At 39.6% G+C, this 20,677-nt stretch overlaps 1 protein-coding gene across 1 annotated transcript; it reads right to left on the reverse strand.

The window, feature by feature from the left end:
* Window positions 1-40: 40 nt before the first annotated feature.
* Window positions 41-19,813, reverse strand: LOC127656678 (zinc finger protein Rlf-like). The gene is made up of 8 exons (XM_052145110.1): window positions 19,610-19,813; window positions 12,351-12,505; window positions 12,112-12,193; window positions 11,827-11,962; window positions 6,319-6,521; window positions 6,054-6,190; window positions 5,511-5,652; window positions 41-5,433 (listed from the first exon to the last, which is right to left on the reverse strand). Exons 1-8 carry the CDS (start codon window positions 19,787-19,789, stop codon window positions 256-258), a joined length of 6,213 nt encoding a protein of 2,070 aa, XP_052001070.1. The 5' UTR covers window positions 19,790-19,813; the 3' UTR covers window positions 41-255.
* Window positions 19,814-20,677: the final 864 nt, after the last annotated feature.

Here is a 20,677-nt window from a genome sequence, read left to right on the forward strand (position 1 = left end):
GCCCTCATTTGCATTTACAACACCAGAAACAGAATATAAATGTTCAAAATTTAATAAGCTTTTTACTTTTTTATTTTTTCATTCAACCTTATATACACACATATTAACAGCCACAACTTAAAGAAGGTGCCTAACCCTGGCACCAGAAAAAAAAAAAAAAAATGAATCCATGATATAAAAAAATACTATGAAAGTCTTTCAAATAAAAAAAAAAAGTGGGCTAGCGTTTAACTGCCTTAAGAGCAATGTAGAAGCTTAAGCTTTTGTTTCAGAGGGTAAAAGATCAAGAATGGAGGCAGAGGACTTGGGCCTCTCTAGAACCACCACAGGCTTCAAGAACTGCAGCTGTTTTATAGCTTGGTCTCCAAACCCCCTTAAAGCCCTCTCCATAATGAGCCGGAGATTCTGGATTGAGGTACACTCTTCTTTAGAGATCAAATGCCTCAAAGGTGATGATCGAGACCTGCGGCTTCGAGAGATTGTGGCTCCTCTCTCATTGTTCTCTTTAACTGAGCAATTGCGTCGTAAACTATCTCGCCGACGAGGTAGATCTGGCTTGAGACAAGGATTAGTTACTACTGCAGTCCACTGCTTGTCATATTTAACCTCTTCTTCCTTCTCCTTAATGAACTTCAAGAATGATGACTCAAAGCCAATTGGTTTGTAAGTTGCGATGTCAAAAGCTCGTGGGACTAGACTGTGTGTTCGAGGATCCTTTGAGATTGGTGAATGAGAGACTAGGGTTGGTGCTTCAGAGAGTTCATTCTTCCGTCTGAGAGGTTGCCGGGTTGTGGTCAGAGCTGATATGGAAACAGAGGAAGGAATGTTAATGGATTTACTATAACTGTCTCTAACGGAGGGTTCAAATGTACTTTCATCAAAAGCTATTCTGAGGGTAGAGGGTGGCGAGAGGTCCAATGGTGGGGGACGAATAAGGGGAGGTGCGCTTGACCTCTTCTCGTGGGTTTGACCCTCCTCAGAAATAGGCTCTTCAGGTTGCCCACTTGATTCCCCATAGAGCAAATCATCTGCGGCAATAAGCAAATTGCTGTCATGGTGTGACTCCCCTGAAAACTCTGATTCAAAAGAATGAATCACTTCCTGCCCCTTTGACTCAGTTTTAATAGAATGGAGGCTCATTGGCAGTGATGGGCCACCTGGGGTCGAAGGCTCTGCTTGGTACTCCATTTTTAGGACACCATTTGGAATCCGTGTTAAATCAGATGTAGCAGAAACAGCAGATTTCTTTTGTATAATCTCCTCAAGTTTTTCAGTAGTGTAAAACAACTGGTCCATATAATCAGCCAACTGTTTGCATGCAACTTTGTGACAACACATGTAATGTCGCTTCAAACTACGCTTAGTTGTAACCACAGAGTCACAGTTCTGTACCATGCAAGGGAAGGCCACTGGCAGGCAGCGATCTTGGCACATCTGCAAAGCCTCCTCATGTGTTCGGAAGACAAACTCTGTTGTTTCTTCAATCGACTCAAAGTTCTCCTCAGACTGAGCAAGTTCCTGGCCCTTGCGAGAGAATCTTAAAGACTGCTTGAGAGTTCGCTTTGGAGAGACTTTTGATGATTGAGAGGAGGGTGAGATGATCAGCTTAGTTTGGCATCCACTATTTGACTCTTTTTTAGGTGTACTCTGAAGCCGCACCACAAGAGAATCAGAGGGATCACAGTGCCTATGTAACACATGATTTTTATAGCTTGTGTTAAACTCACCGTTCACAGCAGAGGCAACTGGATTTGAGGGAGGCTGGTTCCGGTGAAACTGACTAGTGTGCCGCAAGAGGCTGCTTTTGAGATGGTATGATTCATTACAGTTAGCATAGGTACACTTAAACCTTGGTATGGGCTCTTCCAATGTGGCTGTCTGTCTTTTTATGTTCTTAGTATTCCCACTGCAGGATGTTTTTGAAGTTGTCTTACTGGTAAGGTTGTGCACTTGGCGGTTGTGTCTAGTAAGACTAGAATAATGGTTAAATTGCTTATCACATCCTTTGTGTGCACATGAGAAGCCCAACTGTGAGCGGTTATAGTGATGTATAAACTGAAGGTGGCCATTGAGGCCTTTCTGATTGCTGAAGGCAGCATTGCAGTTTGTGTGCATGCAGGGAAAAGCTTTGTTGCATTTGCCGAGGATGTAGCTCAGGTTCCCTTTTGCAACCAAGCGGTGGCTTCCCTTACCATCATCCGTTGAATTGTTCACATTAGCGACCTGCTGCAGTGATGATACATTTTTGCTGGTCTGCCTTTTCTCTTCAGCTTTAACTTTGCCATTTTCCCTATCTAGTGTCCTTGTCCACAATCGATAATCTCTTTTTTGGCATCGCTGTTGCCAGTTGCACGCATCTCTTCTTTGGGATTTAACCTCATCCACCTTTGATGATTGTGACTGCTTTCTCTTTTTTATTTTGGATGTGGACAAAACAGGCTCCTCATCGGCCAGCTTCTTTTTAGAAGAGCAACTCATCTCTTCAACAACTGCTTCATTTATGCAATGCATCCGTCTATAATGGATCCTCAACTGTATTTTGTTTTTGTAGCACTTGGAGCAGAGATGGCACTGGAAGGGCCTGAATGTTTGAGACTGAAAAACCTCCATCTCTTTAACCTCTTTCTCAGAGTAGTGGTGGATCTTAATATAGTGCTGTAATAAAGCACAACTAGTCACACTCTGGTAGTGGCAATTGTTAGCTTCACAGGTGTAAGGTTTGGTTGTGGGCTGCACATGGAACTCAGTTTGAGGTTGATCCTTCTCCAAGACAGAATCTTTAACGTTATCATCAAGTGCTTTGAAAGGCTTCAATGTTTGAGATTGAAACACCTCCATCTGGTTCACCTCCTCTGAAGAGCAACCATGAACCAGAATATAGTGCTGCATTAAAGCATGACTAGTAGTACTCTGGTGGTGGCAGCTTTTAGCATCACAGGTGTAAGGCTGGGTTTGGGGATGCACAAGGATCTCACTTTGTGGTTCAGCCTTCTCCAAGACAGATTCCTTAATATTATCAGGTGTTTGTGGTGATTCGATCTTGCTGGTTAGTCTCTTTGAATCACTACATTCTACAGGAGATCTTAGCTCAGTTTTGTTGCTTGTTGTTGCTTTGGCAAGTCTCTTTGAATCACTACCTTCCACAGGGGTTCTCAGCTCAATTTTGTTGTTTGTTGTTTCTTTGGTGGGTCTATTTGAATCACTGCCTTCTACAGGAGATCTTAGCTCAGTTTTGTTGCTTGTTGTTGCTTTGGCAAGTCTCTTTGAATCACTACCTTCCACAGGAGTTCTCAGCTCAATTTTGTTGTTTGTTGTTGCTTTGGCTGGTGATCTTGCATTCAAGGTAGGGGGGCAAGTGACCACTGAAGTGTTAGATCCTGAAACAGATCTCTGTGCGTTCCACCTACCATTGCTGGCACTTTGGGAATTAAGGGTTAGTTGACTCAATCCAAGCATGATCTCAGTTACTGTTGCACTGAGTTCCATGTCTGAATGGGTTGTGTCACAATCTACAGAATCACCACCAGGTGAAAGAGCATTTTCTTCAGTAGATTCATCTGTTGATGACCCATTATCCTGGCCACGTTTATGCAACGCAATGCCTGGAGTCTTAAAATTCTTTGGTTGTCCTTTTTTCCATAATTGTTCTTCCTCATTAAATTCATCTGCATGGGCAATTTTCAAGTGCTTCTGAAGATCTCTGGTGGTAGTGAAAGTCCTCCCACACTTTTTTAGGCCACAGGTAAATTTCTTGCCATCAAAGCAAACAGCAACATGTGTCAATGAAGCCTTAGATTCTTTGCATTCCGAGAGCGGAGATGATGAACTTGAACCACTTATTTGGACGTTCTCTAATTCCACCTTTAACCCAGAGCCCATAACATCTCTTACATTTGAAATCAAAAGTTTCCTTTTAATTTTTCTCTGCCTCTCAAAGTCTTCCTCTGTGAAAGTGATGTTATGGGTGGCCAAGTGCTTTAGAAATTCTCTGCGTGAGTAGAAAAATTGCTTGCAACCTGGACCAGTGCATGTGTAAGCAGCATCGCGGAAGTGCTGTGCCTCATGGTGGTAGAGCTGCCCCAGGTCACAGTAGGTAAAACTGCAGCCTTTCAAATCACAGCTGTAGGACAAACGATACCCATGACTATGTTTATGAGCAAAGAGTTCATTGGTGGTGTTAAAACAAGCGCCACATCCGGTGATCACACACATGAAAGGATGATCTCCATAATGGACCGGGCGGTGCTTGTGATGGTGGAAGGTAGTCATAAAGGTTTTCCGGCAGAAAGTGCATTTCTCCCGGCGGTCTTTCATCTCTAGATAATGTTTCACGTTGGGGTCTTCATTATCATGATCATTTTTTATGTGTATACCCATGTACTTGAAAAGTTTGAAATTCTTTGAGCAGCCAGTGGCTGGACATTGGTAAACATCACGATCCTGTAATTTGAAGTATTTGTTGATGTAGTCAAATGTGATATAGTCATTTTCTTCTTGCTTTTTAGGCACATTGGCTGCTTGCTCTAAAATATGTTCCAATACAACAGGGTCATGGGTGGACTGATAGTACATAGCAAGGGAAGGATCTAAAGGAATTTGACCAGGTTCTAGGTCATCGAAACCCTCCTCAAAATAATTTTTCGGGTCCACATTCTTCACTTTATTTTTCCATGGACAGACCTTTGTAGGCATCTGAATGTGTTTTTTGGAGTGTGGCACAAACTCCTTCCTACTTTTGAACTCTTGCAGACATATCGGACACCTCCACACACCATTCTCCATATGCTTTTTGGTGTGGTGACAGATTCTTGACTCAACCACTTCTTTATGGCATATCTTGCAGAGAAACTTGTACTTCTGGCATTTAAGAACTTGTGCTTTTTTCTTTGAGACTTTTTGTTGCTTTATTGTATCCGTTTTCTCCACTGTCTGCTCTTGTTCATTGCTGCTAAATCCATTGTAATCACACTTATCACTCTCCTCCTCCTCTGCCTTTTCATTCAAAACGGTTTCTAGATTATACAGCTCCTCGGGTGATGCTTCATCCTCCACTTCTTCCTCCTGTTCCAGCCCCAATAATCTAATGCAGTGCCTTTTCAATGTTTTCCAGTCCCAGAATTCAGGGTCAAATGGCCAGTGTGCTTTCAGAGCAAGTAGAAGTTCGCAGCGCAGGGAATTTGGAATAATGGCATTTTCCTCATCATATTTTTGATCAGGACGTGTGTAGAGGACCTCGAGGACATCAAAGGCCTCCTGAGCAGGGCTTAAAAGAAATTCTGTGAGCTGGCAGGCCCGTATCATCTCCAGATCCTCAGAAAGGAGACAGGCAACAGTCTTGCAGACCATTGTTTTAGAGCCAACATCTTCTTGCTTTGGAAGCCGAAGAGCCTTCACACAAAGTTCAACTGATACTCCTAGGCCAAGGTGCATTGTCTGAAAATAAAAATAAAAATAAGTGTCAAAAACAGCCAAGCCCATAAAATAAAAAGAGAGAAAATAAGTCTTTTCACCTCTGTCTGAATGACACGAATGAGGAAAAGGAGATGGTAGATATTCTTGGCAATAGCGCCAAACTGCAGGCACCGTTCAAGAAATGATTCAAGGGACACATCAATTCTTCTCTGTAGTTTACTCCAAAGAAGGATTAACTCCCTGAGAGACACCACAGAAAACAGAAATGCTATAAGAGACATGCATGTAAAACTATTCTCCTCATTAATGGTTTCAAGTCCCAAGTTTTCTCTTTACATTGTTCTCTAAATATCATCTGTGCTGATGTCCTGTGGATCAACTATGATCCCAATGACTAGACCGTCAAGGGCCTTTTGACTTCAACATTTATCATCTGTCTGAAATGATCTGATCACAAGTGCATACTGTCATTACTAGTAAAAAAAACTGTCAAATATGTCTTGGAAACCCCATTTGGAGGTTGTCAGATGCATTTGTCCACACTGCATTTGTAGTGTCAAACGTAGAGGAAAAATTTATAAAAAAGGTATAATTCATAGATGAAACATTTGGTTAAATGAGTGGTTAAAACAAGTCCTCACCAGGTGCAACACAAGCTCTCTTGCTGTAGCTGTTGTGTCAAATAGGTGGTGCACAAGATCAAGGCTGTGTTCTCATCTCCTTCAGTGTCCATGTTGCAAATAATGTCCAGGACATCTTTCCCATCTATTCTAGAAATCTAGAAAGGTAAGGATAAAATGTAAATTATCAAAAAATATTTTAAAAAGTTGTTGAATTTGACTATTTGCATTGATAGGGTTCAAGACTGTAAAAATATTATGGGTGTAAGGCACTTGGGTACATTACCTCTATAATTGCTTCCTCACTAGGGAGCTGTTGGCACAGTTGGGTGACAAAGGTTTGCCGAAAGGTGGACTGGTTGGGCATGAGGCTACAGTTAGCACAGGCTTTGTTGAGGATCAGGGCTTTCTCTACCTCCCCTACTTTCTCCAGGTGTTTGATCCTCATTTCCATGAAACCCTCTCCCTCCAAAGCAAGATAGGCATTTACTGTTCCAGAAGACAACAATGGTAAATAAACAGCTGATAGTGTTATACAGTGGTCTGTCTGAAGATGTGAAAAGGAAAAATGTGATCTCCGTGATTTAGAACGTGGCATGAATGTTGGTGCCAGACGGGCTGGCTTGAGTATTTCTGTAACTGCTGATCTCCTGGAATTTTTAAGCACAACAGTCTCTAGTGTGTAAATAGTGTTGTGCAAAACACAAAAACATCCAGCGTGCTGCAGTTCTGTGGGAAAAAAACGGCTTTTTAATGACATAAGTCAGAGTAGAATGGCCAGAATGGTCCAAGCTCACAGGAAGGTGACAGTAACCCAAATAAACATACGTTACAACAGTGCTATGCAGAAAAGCATTGCTGAAGGTACAACACGTCGAACATTGAGGCAGATGGGCTACAGCAGCAGAAGACCCCTCCGGGTACCACTACTGTCTACATAGAACAGGAAACTGAGGCTATAGTGGGCACAGTGGACTGGATAGTAGATGCTTGGAAAAACATTGCCTGGTCTGACATCTCTGGATTTCTGCTGAAGTACACAAATGGTAGGGCCACTGCAGCCTCAGTTTTCTGTTCTTGGCAGAAAGAAGAAGTGGAACCCAACGTAGTCTTCTGCCATCATAGCCCATCCACCTAAAGGTTCAACATGTTGTGCATTCTGAGATGCTATTCTGCTCACTGCAATTGTACAGATTGGTTATCTGAGTTACCGTAGCCTTTGTCAGCTCAAACCAGTCTGGCCATTCTCTGTTTAGCCTCTATCAACAAGCCATTTTCGTACACAGAACTACCGCTCACTGCCCCCCCCCCACCATTCCCTGTACACTCTAGTAAGGATGCCCCTGACCAAAGATTTTCCTTGACGTTAATTTAAGCCTTTAGTCGACTAGTCGCATGTTTATGATATTACACACTAGTTTTGAGTTCCAGGGCTGAGAAAGAATGTTAGAAGTAACATTGCTAACACTGTTCTATAATATAGAGAAATACTAAACCGTAATAATGAGCCTTTAAAATATAAATTTTACAAGCGCGCATGCACGACGCGAGCCGCAGTGACACCAGCAAAAGCTGTAATGATTCTGAATGTGTAGGAAAAACCAGCAAGAGACTGTCTGAACATTTAGTTAATTTATAAAGAGAAACACATTATTATATTATTAAGAACAGATGACAGAAAAGCCATCTGTGCGCATGTATGACACGCTGATACAGAGGCGGGTAGTCTCGTGGAAAACGCGCATCTAAAAGGTTTTCAGTCTTTCGATTTATTTCCATTTTTTGCAAGAACAGGATCATCTATAAGTGCTGCAAATAACCTCAGACGTCTCATCTCAGCTCAGGTGCTTTGAGTTCAGTTCACTTTATTTCCACTGAGCAGTTTATTGTGAACGTAACTGCAGCCTGTAAAATAATACAAAATATAAAAAATATTACAAAAACATGTTCACCTCGAACCATGATTTATATTTCAGAGATTATCATCATCATAATTATTATTTTTACGTCTTCATTTGTGTAAATCATTTTCTGCCTGCTTGTTTAGATGGAAACTTGCCTGACGGTAGAAGGTGGTTATATATATATATTTCTTTTATCATTTTATTTATATACTTTTTTGTTTCATTTGGAGTGCAATTTGTATTTAGAAATGTATTTGATTTAAGTTTAGCTTTTTAAATACATTAATTTTCAACGCAAAATCACTTAAGGAAGAATATTCACCGATCACTCAGCCCATGGGTTGCCGATGTAATTGGATATTGATGTATATATATATATATATATATATATATATATATATATATATATATATATATATATATATATATATATATATATATATACATACATATACAGTGAGGAAAATAAGTATTTGAACACCCTGCTATTTTGCAAGTTCTCCCACTTGGAAATCATGGAGGGGTCTGAAATTGTCATCGTAGGTGCATGTCCACTGTGAGAGACATAATCTGAAAAGAAAAATCCAGAAATCACAATGTATGATTTTTTAGCTATTTATTTGTATGATACAGCTGCAAATAAGTATTTGAACACCTGTCTATCAGCTAGAATTCTGACCCTCAAAGACCTGTTAGTCTGCCTTTAAAATGTCCACCTCCACTCCATTTATTATCCTAAATTAGATGCACCTGTTTGAGGTCGTTAGCTGCATAAAGACACCTGTCCACCCCATACAATCAGTAAGAATCCAACTACTAACATGGCCAAGACCAAAGAGCTGTCCAAAGACACTAGAGACAAAATTGTACACCTCCACAAGGCTGGAAAGGGCTACGGGGAAATTGCCAAGCAGCTTGGTGAAAAAAGGTCCACTGTTGGAGCAATCATTAGAAAATGGAAGAAGCTAAACATGACTGTCAATCTCCCTCGGACTGGGGCTCCATGCAAGATCTCACCTCGTGGGGTCTCAATGATCCTAAGAAAGGTGAGAAATCAGCCCAGAACTACACGGGAGGAGCTGGTCAATGACCTGAAAAGAGCTGGGACCACCGTTTCCAAGGTTACTGTTGGTAATACACTAAGACGTCATGGTTTTAAATCATGCATGGCACGGAAGGTTCCCCTGCTTAAACCAGCACATGTCAAGGCCTGTCTTATGTTTGCCAATGACCATTTGGATGATCCAGAGGAGTCATGGGAGAAAGTCATGTGGTCAGATGAGACCAAAATAGAACTTTTTGGTCATAATTCCACTAACCGTGTTTGGAGGAAGAAGAATGATGAGTACCATCCCAAGAACACCATCCCTACTGTGAAGTATGGGGGTGGTAGCATCATGCTTTGGGGGTGTTTTTCTGCACATGGGACAGGGCGACTGCACTGTATTAAGGAGAGGATGACCGGGGCCATGTTTTGTGAGATTTTTGGGAACAACCTCCTTCCCTCAGTTAGAGCATTGAAGATGGGTCGAGGCTGGGTCTTTCAACATGACAATGACCCGAAGCACACAGCCAGGATAACCAAGGAGTGGCTCTGTAAGAAGCATATCAAGGTTCTGGCGTGGCCTAGCCAGTCTCCAGACCTAAACCCAATAGAGAATCTTTGGAGGGAGCTCAAACTCCGTGTTTCTCAGCGACAGCCCAGAAACCTGACTGATCTAGAGAAGATCTGTGTGGAGGAGTGGGCCAAAATCCCTCCTGCAGTGTGTGCAAACCTGGTGAAAAACTACAGGAAACGTTTAATTGCAAACAAAGGCTACTGTACCAAATATTAACATTGATTTTCTCAGGTGTTCAAATACTTATTTGCAGCTGTATCATACAAATAATTAGTTAAAAAAATCATACATTGTGATTTCTGGATTTTTTTTTAATATTATGTCTCTCACAGTGGACATGCACCTACGATGACAATTTCAGACCCCTCCATGATTTCTAAGTGGGAGAACTTGCAAAATAGCAGGGTGTTCAAATACTTATTTTCCTCACTGTATATATATAAATATAAAGTGACGGAGAGAATTTATTTCACACACATTATGCATTTTCCCGAACAACTAAATACCCGACCGGTAGAGAATGCAGGGATGAGGTTCTTTGCCAGAGAGATGTTGTCAACTGTTGCAAAGCCATCTTTCAAATAGTTGAAGACACATTTTAAATGCACTTTTTCCCCAGTTTCATTTGTTTCATTTTCTTTTAGTTAAAATAAAAAATAAAGTTCAAAGTTTGAAATAAAGATGTCTTGCTTTGTGTAGGCTTAACCCTAATAGCTCCTACACACACTACATGACTTTCAAAGACGTCGGATCGGGGTACCGTTCATATTACACAACGGTCTGTCTTGTCACTGAAGTCGTAGCGTTTTCAAATTACACGATGAATCCGTGACAGGGGTGAACACATTACAAGATATTTTACTATTGACGAATCCCGGACGACTCTGCCTGGACACCAAATTACGTTTCAAAACAGAGTACATTCGAGAAGATACGAAAAAAAAAAAAAATGCATGATCATATGTTGCATTTCAGAATATGATGTGTATATTTTTAATTGCCTCAAGGCATCATATATTTTATTGGTTACAATATGTAGAAGTACCTCCCTACTGTAAAACTACATATTTGCTTACCTGACTGTCCAAGAGATTTGGCAATTTCTCTCCAACACTTCTCTTTCTACACCCAGTTGAGTTACAGTTCAGAGGAAACATCAAATAGGCACTGGTGCTCCTGCCAAATTTTTTCGGTCCAATGAGTTTCTTGATACCGCAGCCATGCTAGTTGATGTTCTGTTGCAGGTACATCAGGACTCCTCCCACTGAAACTTCCCATGCCCCATTTATTGCTCTCTCATTGGCTGTAGGTCAACGCTGCTGTTGTATTCAGTCAAAACATATTTCACATTGCACGATTTGGAATCGCAGACCGTCCAGATATTTAACATTCTAGATATCTCGCTGACAACGGCGACGCATCGGTGATTCTCTCAAAATCGCGTCTTTGATAGTTCATACATTGCGATCATTGCTCACGGGAGCGAACTGGCTTTGATTTCAGGCTTTTATCGTGATCTCCACCAAACTGTCGGCGAGCAAAAATCGGGCTTAAAATCGTGTAGTGTAAACTCTGCATTATCCTGCTAACGAAAATTACCCCATAGTACCCCCTAGCGTACAGCCAGTGGTAATTAGTTTTTTTTCTCCTGCGACCAACCAACCGATCAAAACTCGGTCGACCGAGACTCTTCTCATCGACGAACACTTGGTCGACTACCAGGGGGCAGCCCTAGAGACCGTTGCGTGTGAAAATCCCACGAGATCAGCAGTAACAGATATACTCAAACAAGCCCGTCTGGCACCAACAATAATGCCAGTCTAAATCACTGAGATCACATTATTTCCCCATTCTGATTGTTGATGTGAACATTAACTGAATGTCCTTACCCATATATGCATAATTTTATACATTTAAGTGCTGCCACACAATTGGCTGATTAGATAATAGTGAGAATAAGTAGATGTACAGGTGTACCTAATAAAGTGGCCGGTAAGTGTGTATATACACCGTATATATCTTAGTTTTGATATTGGCTTCTTTAAAATTAATTCAATTTAAAGCATACAGACTGGCCATTGTGTCAAATCTCGTTCTGTATTTTGAGAGTCCTTGCTCAAGTGCATGAGCATTGCAGTCCTAAGACAGCATGTGAAGTTAAAATAGTTACATTTTTAAAAAGGAAACCCAAAAGTTATACCCTGAACTAAAACCCAAATAGGTGGCAAAAACCTCTTCCTAGAAATATTGCAATAATATGGAATTACTGACCCGCATCAGGTTCTGTTGGCTGGCCGGTAAGAAGAGAGACCAGGACAGGGTTATTCCATGCTCCACCCTCTCCTGTTATGTTCAGCAGGGCCTGCAAATCTGTACTGCCATACTCCAGCATGGCCTCATGGGCCGCCTGTAAAGAGAGACAAACCATAGTGCAGCGTGATCCTAATTCTGTTACTCTAAATCATTAACTCTTCTATTCGATATTCAACTTGACAGTTCTGGCATTTACAAAACAAAGTCAACTTAGTGCCATAAAACCCAATTATCTGATCTTACCTGAACTGAACCATGAAACTGCAGCCAGGCTTCATAAGGTATTTCATTATGAGGCACTGACAACAACAATTCAAGGCAGCTCCTGCAGATGACAACAGTATTTAGAAAACATAAGTTGACCTAGTCTTAACATTATACATCATTTTCAGTGATTTACATTTTGTTGTTGAATATTTCTGAAAATATAAAAATATTAAAGTAATAACATTAAATATTAGTATACTAATAAGAGCACTCACAATGCTAGTCTTTTGAGCACAAGGGCAACATTTGGGGAGTCAGCTGTGAGATGTGGCCTGGCAGCTGCAAAACAGTTTATGGATAGACAGTAGACTTCCAACAGAGGCAATCCATGTTCCACTGAATTTCTGCTCCCAGCATAGTGCATTAGAGCCTTAAAAGAACACAACAGGCAGAGTCACAAAAAAAAAAAAACTTTATAAACTATACAGAAACAAGATCATCAAAAAACACGTTAATAAAAATTATGCTCAAGAAAGAAAACAGTATCACTTCTGCCGACAGTTAATTGTCTTAAGCAAGAATTGGATGATAAACCCCTGATACATCAGTTCCAAAGCAGTCCATCTGTGCTGGGGCGCTTTGATTGGACTTTAGGGATGAAAGCAGATGCAACCCAAGCACAGAGCAACTCAAGGCAACCTCCTCGTTCTTCATATACACATTCAAATACATGCAAAAACTCCCCTTTCACAAACATCGAGCCTCAAGGATGTTAATTCCCTGCTGATGTCTTCTTATAGGGTATGAGAAAGAAAATGTCATGCCAAATTTAACCTCCCAGACTAATATTAGGAGAGCTCCCCTCTAGGTAACTGGGTATAGCTTTGTAAACCAATTTCTTCTCAAAACACTTGTGGTGCTTCCTTGTGAGACTTCACTCTAGAGAAAAAAAAATGATTTGGTTGTAAAATGTTATTCTCCAAATGCCACAATTATAGTCCAAATAGTAAAATACAATGAAGGACAGAAAAACTAGGCTAACAGTCAAAACCTAATCTCAATTTGGAGTTTCACTCTGGCTGAAAAACAGCTTAAATCGGCCTTAGCTGGCTGCCTTACTAGGTTCTTCGAATGCTAGACTGTTTTAGAGAGGTTTTGGGTACTTGTCAGCTAATCAGGTCAGCAAACTAGGTTAGGCTTGTTTAGGCAGTTTTGGCTTCAGCAGGGACTGAACTAAAACATTGACTGCACTAGCTTGTGTGTGTGTGTGTGTGTGGCTAAACTCTTTTCTGCATCACAAACATATTTCAACGTATTTTGCTTTCATTCAAAGCAACTTCTTTATTTTTTGTATTTGGTTACACATATTGGATCCAAGATGCAAACCAGTTTATTATTTATATTTTTAGCAAATTGACAAAGAACATTTAAGACAGACATGTAGGGTGTGGCAGGTGACATCTGGCAGAACCAACCCCTAGCACTCAAAACTCCAGCTGTATTGGTGGTGACAGCAACACAAAAACACACACACACACACACACAAAGAGGCAGAGATTACATGCAAGTAAGCTGATGCTTCAAAGAGAAGTCAGTTTAAACCAAAAATTGCCTTTTTGGGGGCCTGGGTAGCTCAGTGGTAAAGACGCTGGCTAACACACCTGGAGTCGCAAGTTCAAACCCAGGGCATGCTGAGTGACTCCAGTCAGGCTTCCTCAGCAACAAATTGGTCCGGTTGCTATGGTGGGTAGAGTCACGTTGGGTTTTTCTCCTCATGGTGGCTATAATGTGGTTATCGCTCTTGGTGGAGTGAGTGGTGAGTTGTGCATGGATGCCGCGGAGAATAGAGTGAAGCCTCCACACACGCTACATCTCTGCTGTAACGCGCTCAACAAGCCACGTGATAAAATGTGCAGATTGACTATCTCAGACGCAACTGAGATTCATCCTCCACCACCTGGATTGAAGCGAGTCACTACGCCACCACGAGGACTTCAAGCGCATTGGGAATTGGGCAAGCCAAATTGGGGAAAAATGTGAGGGGGAAAAAATAAATAAATAAATATTTGCCTTCTGCCTTAGTAATGTTGTTGATATAATAAGAGCAACAACATCATTGCAAGATAACTTTATGGATTAAAAGAAAAGTCCATGATTGATGTGAGTGCGGTCAAGAGCAGTTATTTCTGATGAGGGCTTGACAATAGGGATAGTGCACTAGTCCATGGCAAATGTGAGAGTTTTGGGCCACTTGACATAAGTTACTTTCCCTATTATAACTAAATCTTACATTCATTGATGGTGATATGTTTCATTCCTTAAACATTTTGTTTTCTGTGATGTATTGAACATTGTTGTTTCTGGAATTCTGCTGATGTCAATATTTCAGAATGGTTTCCTAGATGGCATGGGTGTAGAATACTTTTTATTTTATTTATTCATTTATTAACAAATTTGATTGATTCCATTGATGGCTTGAATAAACATGACAGGAAATTTGGAATCAAATTATATGAACTTAAACCCTTCCCTAAAAACACTCCACTCTCATATAGGTCACAGAGAATTTAAACTCCCTCACAATCTACTTTGACCAGCAGAAAGGGGACTAAATAATATTTAATTTTGGGTTCATCCATATGCTCAGGCAACATTTAAATAAATGTCTGAATTAAACACTCTTGACACTTTTGTCCATAAAGAGTGCATAACAGGGTGTAACTTAACTTCTCCGGTTAGTTTAATAGAAAGGCTTTGCAATGGCAAAATAAGGGCAAGAACTTCCTGTTCAATACAAAACCAGGGAGGGGCTCTCTCAGGTGGAATTGACCAATGAGCCAAATGTCTGAGACCGAGGTGTAGAATACTTTTAATAAAAAAATTCATTCATTTCAGACAGGCTACTGAGGCAGCATAACATCACATCATTGCTATGATACCAGCAACTGCTTAATGTCCACTAAAGGTAACACTACATGTCTCCTTCATTCAGTCCAGCCGAACCACAATGGTATAATAATCTAGAACAAAATCAAGAGAATTTTGGCAATAAAAGTTTATATTTAATAACTACAATACTACTTTCCTGCTACAAATGGAATCAAAAGTTGTAAAAAGTTAATAAAAACACATTTTTACACAAATTCTATCAATCTCTTTTTTTTTTTTCTTCAGCTCAACTGCCGTGGTTTCAGGAGCACAGGATTGTGGGATTTCATAGGCAGCAAAGGATACATCTATGCAACCTTCAAAAATCGATCAGATGAAGGTATCTCAGAAGACAGGATGTGAAGCAAACATTGGAATTGGACATGCCTTGAATGATCCCTTCCTACCTCCGTATACAGCCTCCAGAGGCAGCATTTTCCTGGTTTCAGATGCAGCCTGACAGTGCACCGCCTAGATTTTCTTGGCTCACGCACGTGATTCTCATCTGTGTATGCGCAGGACATTGACTACTAAAAGAGTGTCACAAAGCAGTTGTAGTGTGCATGTATCGAACGCATTCCTATTCGTTCGCAGTAAGAAAAGTATACTCAAGGCGCCTTTGTCGACCGGGTGCGAGGCAATCCAGAACGCGCCAAAACAATGTATACCAGGGCCTTTAGAACTATGGCTTTTATTGTACTGGCCCTACAAGGATAAAGAAAATGACACTAATTACAAATTATTTGCATTTTCTGAATAAAAATACTGACTCAAGATCAGGATGCTATAATAACATTAAACATGATGCAGTTTAAGTTAGTTTCCAGTATATGGTGTTTACCATGGGGAAAACATGTTTTAACCCAATCATTTTTTTTTTTTTTTAATTATCCTATAGAATTTTATAGAAAAGGCAGAAAGCTGAAACAAAGTAGTTATATGGATATGTAGCATTTAAAGTAATTCACAGTTTAGTAGTGTTATGCATTAAAGTTTTTAGATGGGTATTCATTTATAGGGTTCTCTATTATTGCTATATTTTGTTGTTTTTTAACAAACAAGTCAAAAAGCAGAAAGATCTAAAGAGAAAGATGTTAAAAATAGTTTGAAAAAGTTGGTTGAAATTAGGCTAAATGTTGATTGAAGATGTCCTGCGTGTTATTCTTAGCGCTACCGATTTAAGGTCCAAGAAAATTTCAGTAAAATTTGTTTCCTTACAGTGAAATATTGTCACTTAAGTTGAAACACGTCTTTTTGCAAGGGTTGATTGAGTGACTTTTTAAAATGTATTTCCCCAAAAGTGGACTGTAGAACAGAATAGAGTAGATAAAATAATATGTGAATGCGCAAGTGTCCATTACTGTATGCAAAGTACATACAATACAAAAAACCCCACTAACAATACAACATGCAATAGGGCTGCACAATTAATCGAAATAAAATCGAAACCACGATATGACCTTGTGCGATTATTAAACTGGAAGGGCTGCGATTTAATTAAATAAATAATCTGCTCCCTTCAAAGTTTATTTGCGCTGCTCTGTCCAGTGTATATTAAGTTAGAGCATTGTTGGTGTTTTCAGAGCAGTTCTGTGCTCCACAACTCACTCTCATGCTTAGAGTAACAGAAGTGCTCAGAATTCGGTTCCGTTTGCTTACGTGCGCTAAACGCTTTATTTACACTAAACTGGCGCGTCCTGCGTGAAGCGTTTTTTATTATTATCTGCGGAAGCAGCATTTCAGTCCCCGCAAGCCACAGGTATCATAATACTATCGCAGAATACAAGATTGGGCACAATCCAAAGATCTTTATTAAATGCTTGCTGACAAACAGCATTAACAGCAACACCTGTAGAGTCCAGAAAAATCTCCTCATTCTTCTTTCATTTGTTTACCTCACGAGAGAATGTGTCGCTCTTATTACACTCCCAGCAGAAACAAGTGAAAACTAATATTACCAACATCAAACAAAATGAAAAGGAAAGAACATACATACAATAAATCTATATAAAATATTTAGTTACTATAATATAATGCATTGTAAAATGTAATAAAGTAAAATAATGAATACAAATAATTAAATGAAATGGTGACAAACTAACCAAAATTTCCACTTTTAATGTAATTACACCAATGGGTTATCAGTTCAACTTCAGTTTTACATTAAGCCTCATTCTTTAGGACTATCTTATACATATATATATATATATATATATTTTAAAGAATAGTTTGTATAAGCCAACTAGGTTTTTAAGGCCTAGAATAAAGAGTAACATTTATATTTTAAAATAATATTTTGTGTGTACTGAATTATTCAATCAATCAACATTATTTTTGACAGCAAAAACTAGGCAACAACTGTGGTTTTACCAACAGGGAAATTCAGCTAACAGTGACATTGAGCAGAAAGCTAACATATAACCAGTTTTGACAGAGCTGCTGATAAAAGTTAAATGATCAGCATCGATTGATGAGATGAAAAGAAAATTGGAGATCGGTATCGGATCTTAAAATCCTGATTGGAGCATCCCTAATATTCAAGTTCATGCACGTACTAAATTCAAGGTCCTAATGCTGGCATACAAAACAGTCACTGGGTCTGCTTCAGCATACCTAAAAACATTTATGCAGAGCTACGTTCCCACCAGAAGCCTGAGGTCGGCTAAGGAACGTCGCCTTGTCACACCAAAACAAAGAGGCACCAAAACACTTTCCCGGACTTTCAGTTTCATCATACCACGTTGGTGGAATGACCTTCCCAACTCAATCCGGGAAGCTAACTCACTCTCCATCTTCAAAAAACGGCTAAAAACACATCTTTTCCAAAAGCACTTAACCGGTCACTAAAATTTAAAGAAAAATAACAAAATAATTATTTACATTTCTTGTTGCACTTAAATCTGTTTTGTATACTATTCTGATGATAGTGAAACTTTGTAGTATGGCACTTTTCGTACCACTGTCTCCCTATGATGATTCGCTTATGTTTTCCTCTTTTGTAAGTCACTTTGGATAAAAGCGTCTGCCAAATGAATAAATGTAAATGGAAGTTGACTGCATTTCAAAAACTAATGTTGATGATTAGTGGGCTGAGACCCAGTCACAAAATGGACAAAAACAGGTACACAGTGGATGATAACATTTGGATATGAAGAAGACTTTGTTTCACCGTTTATATATTTATTTGATGTTGAACTGAAAAAAAGGTCTCAGTTTGGGTCTTTTTAAGAGGGTTCAAGTGTGAAAACCCCAGTAGCCTTTTTGCAGTTGAACATGTGGAAAACATTACCATCATAATCGCAGTTCAATCGCAATAGCAATATTTTTCAAAATAATCGCAATATGACTGTCCAGATCGGGCAGCTCTTATATGCAATATATAAACAATAGAGTACAATATACAATACAATGTGCTTTGTACATTAAGAACATATGCATGGGTTTCTTTCTATGTTTTATTGCATAATTAGCTTAAGCCAATTAAGAGCAAGTAGAAACATTTATTAAAAAAATAGTTTGCACTGTATGCAATCATATTCCAGCAAAAGCGTTTATGAAATGTATAGTTGTGGTCATACAGTTACATTACAGTTGAAAATGTTCTAGCTATTATTTAAAATTCAAAGTTATTTATCATGTTATTTTTGTAATAGATAGATAGATAAACCTTTCTGAAAATTTGGAAAATTACATTGTTAAAAAAAAAGTAAACCCTAATTTGTGGGGCCTGTGGAATTGTGACAGGGCAAGTGAAATATTGGAATTACTGGCCTAACTAAATATTGTCCAGCAGAAAACCCTTATTGTTGAGCCCCTTGTTGACAGAAGACACCACTAATCTGCAAATGCATGGTCATTCTAACACTGTTTACACTTGAACATATTTATTTGTACCACAAACACTTTCCTAACTTACAGAACTAGATGGAAAAGTTTGTGTATGTGTGGATCATATCTCTCTCAGACCATATATCTTTGCAGCTGATATAAAAGGGGATTAAAAGTGACACGCTTTCACTGCACGTAAACGGCATTAATTACAACAGAAGTGCATGCGCGAGATTAATAAACACAACCGAGCCCCACCCAATCGTAACGCGTTGTACCCCCCCCCCCGGCCCCAAACGGCTACCTACATATAAAATATACACGTTTACATTATTTAACATGGAAATGGCGTTTCAAGAAAGCAGTCAGAATCAACTCTATATATAAATGTGATAGTACAGACCACATAAAGACGAGTTTATGTCCTCCGCTTCTAACTGGGGAAAGGGGAAACTGGCACGGGATGTCAGCTAACCCAACCAAACAATATATCAGCTAACTCAACTCAAACAAATACAAGTTTCAATTTGAAAATGACAACTTAAAGACTGCAACATTTCCATTTCTGCTGGTAATCGACCATGCATTTCATCACAATCCTCCTGCAGTAGTTTCGCGTTTGCATGGCTTTCCCTGAGCGGCCCTCACGCTGAGATCGCGAGCGTGCTGGTTGTAGCCACAACTTGCCTTTATGGCCAGCTAACGCAAGCCACCACAAGCGCTGGATTGTTACATAAAAACAATTCACATGCATGCAGTCGTTTTTAACTGCACGTACCTGGCAGAAGTTATTGCAATACTCCGTGGACGATTCTTCGGAAATATCTTGCTGCCGAAGCTCGGCCTCGTGTTGCTGAAGGGTGGCCTGCAAGCCCTCCATTGCGAAAAATGTTTCCTCGTCGAGCAGGCTGGCCTGGCCGCTCCAATCGAGCTCCGTTTCTACGTTTTCATCCGCCATGTTCACTGGCAGCTACGGCGCGTACGCACACATACAGTCATGTGACAGTGAAGGGCTTCCTGCTCCAGGTGGGACTGAGCTGTTAAGGACTCCCCCCTCCAAAATGACATACATTGACCTCCGTAGTTTTAAGTATACGTTTTTTAAGGATTTGGAAACTTACATTGAGAAATGTTTTTGGAAAGTGTGATAAGAATTTGTGTATTTTATGTGATATGTAATTTTAAAGACGATATTTTTACATGTTAATAAGTAGGCTGTATTGTAGGGTACAACGGGGTTAATGGCACACCTTAAGGAAAATATGCTTTTGAAGGTTGTTTTGATTAAAATTATTTTATGTAAAGGTGGGGCCTTTTACTCAACACATTTTGGGTATATGGGGCCTTTAGCCCCTGCAACAGGATGTCAAATTCTATTCTTTTACTTATTAGACACACACACACACACACACATATATATATATATATATATATATATCTTTGATTTAATCACCTTGAACAAAACTGAAAATTATAAATAAGTATTGTCTCAAAATAAATGTGATAAATTCAGGGGATTCTCATAAGCTACACGTATTTTAAAAAAATATGAAAGGGTCATGACATGACCTTTTTACTATTTTATAATGTTTCTTGAGGTTCACTTATAATATCAATGAAGTTTTTTGCACAGTAAGCATTCATATATTTGTAAAACATGATCCTTTTCTACCCTCACTCTGACCTTCTGTCAGAAGCGCTTGGTTTTGGTTCTGCTTCTTCTTTAAGACTTGACAGCAATCGCCCACTGTTATGATTGGCCAAAGTCTTTCTAGCAAGTCAGTCCATTCTGCGGTTATCTGTGGATGCTCTGGGGCAGCTCTTTTATATAAACAAGCGCCATACA

The sequence above is a fragment of the Xyrauchen texanus genome, chromosome 16, assembly GCF_025860055.1.
Source record: "Xyrauchen texanus isolate HMW12.3.18 chromosome 16, RBS_HiC_50CHRs, whole genome shotgun sequence".
Classification (NCBI taxonomy): domain Eukaryota; kingdom Metazoa; phylum Chordata; class Actinopteri; order Cypriniformes; family Catostomidae; genus Xyrauchen; species Xyrauchen texanus.

Bases quoted from the DNA above. Each gene is read 5' to 3' on its own strand.
- LOC127656678 (XM_052145110.1), bottom strand. From the start codon at position 19,789: ATGGCGGATGAAAACGTAGAAACGGAGCTCGATTGGAGCGGCCAGGCC. The intron at 6,522-11,826 runs GTCAGTAATTCC...CTTCTGGAACAG, and splicing joins GCCAACAGAACCTGATGCGG to TAAATGCCTATCTTGCTTTG. The intron at 6,191-6,318 runs GTAATGTACCCA...TTACCTTTCTAG, and splicing joins GTGAGGAAGCAATTATAGAG to ATTTCTAGAATAGATGGGAA.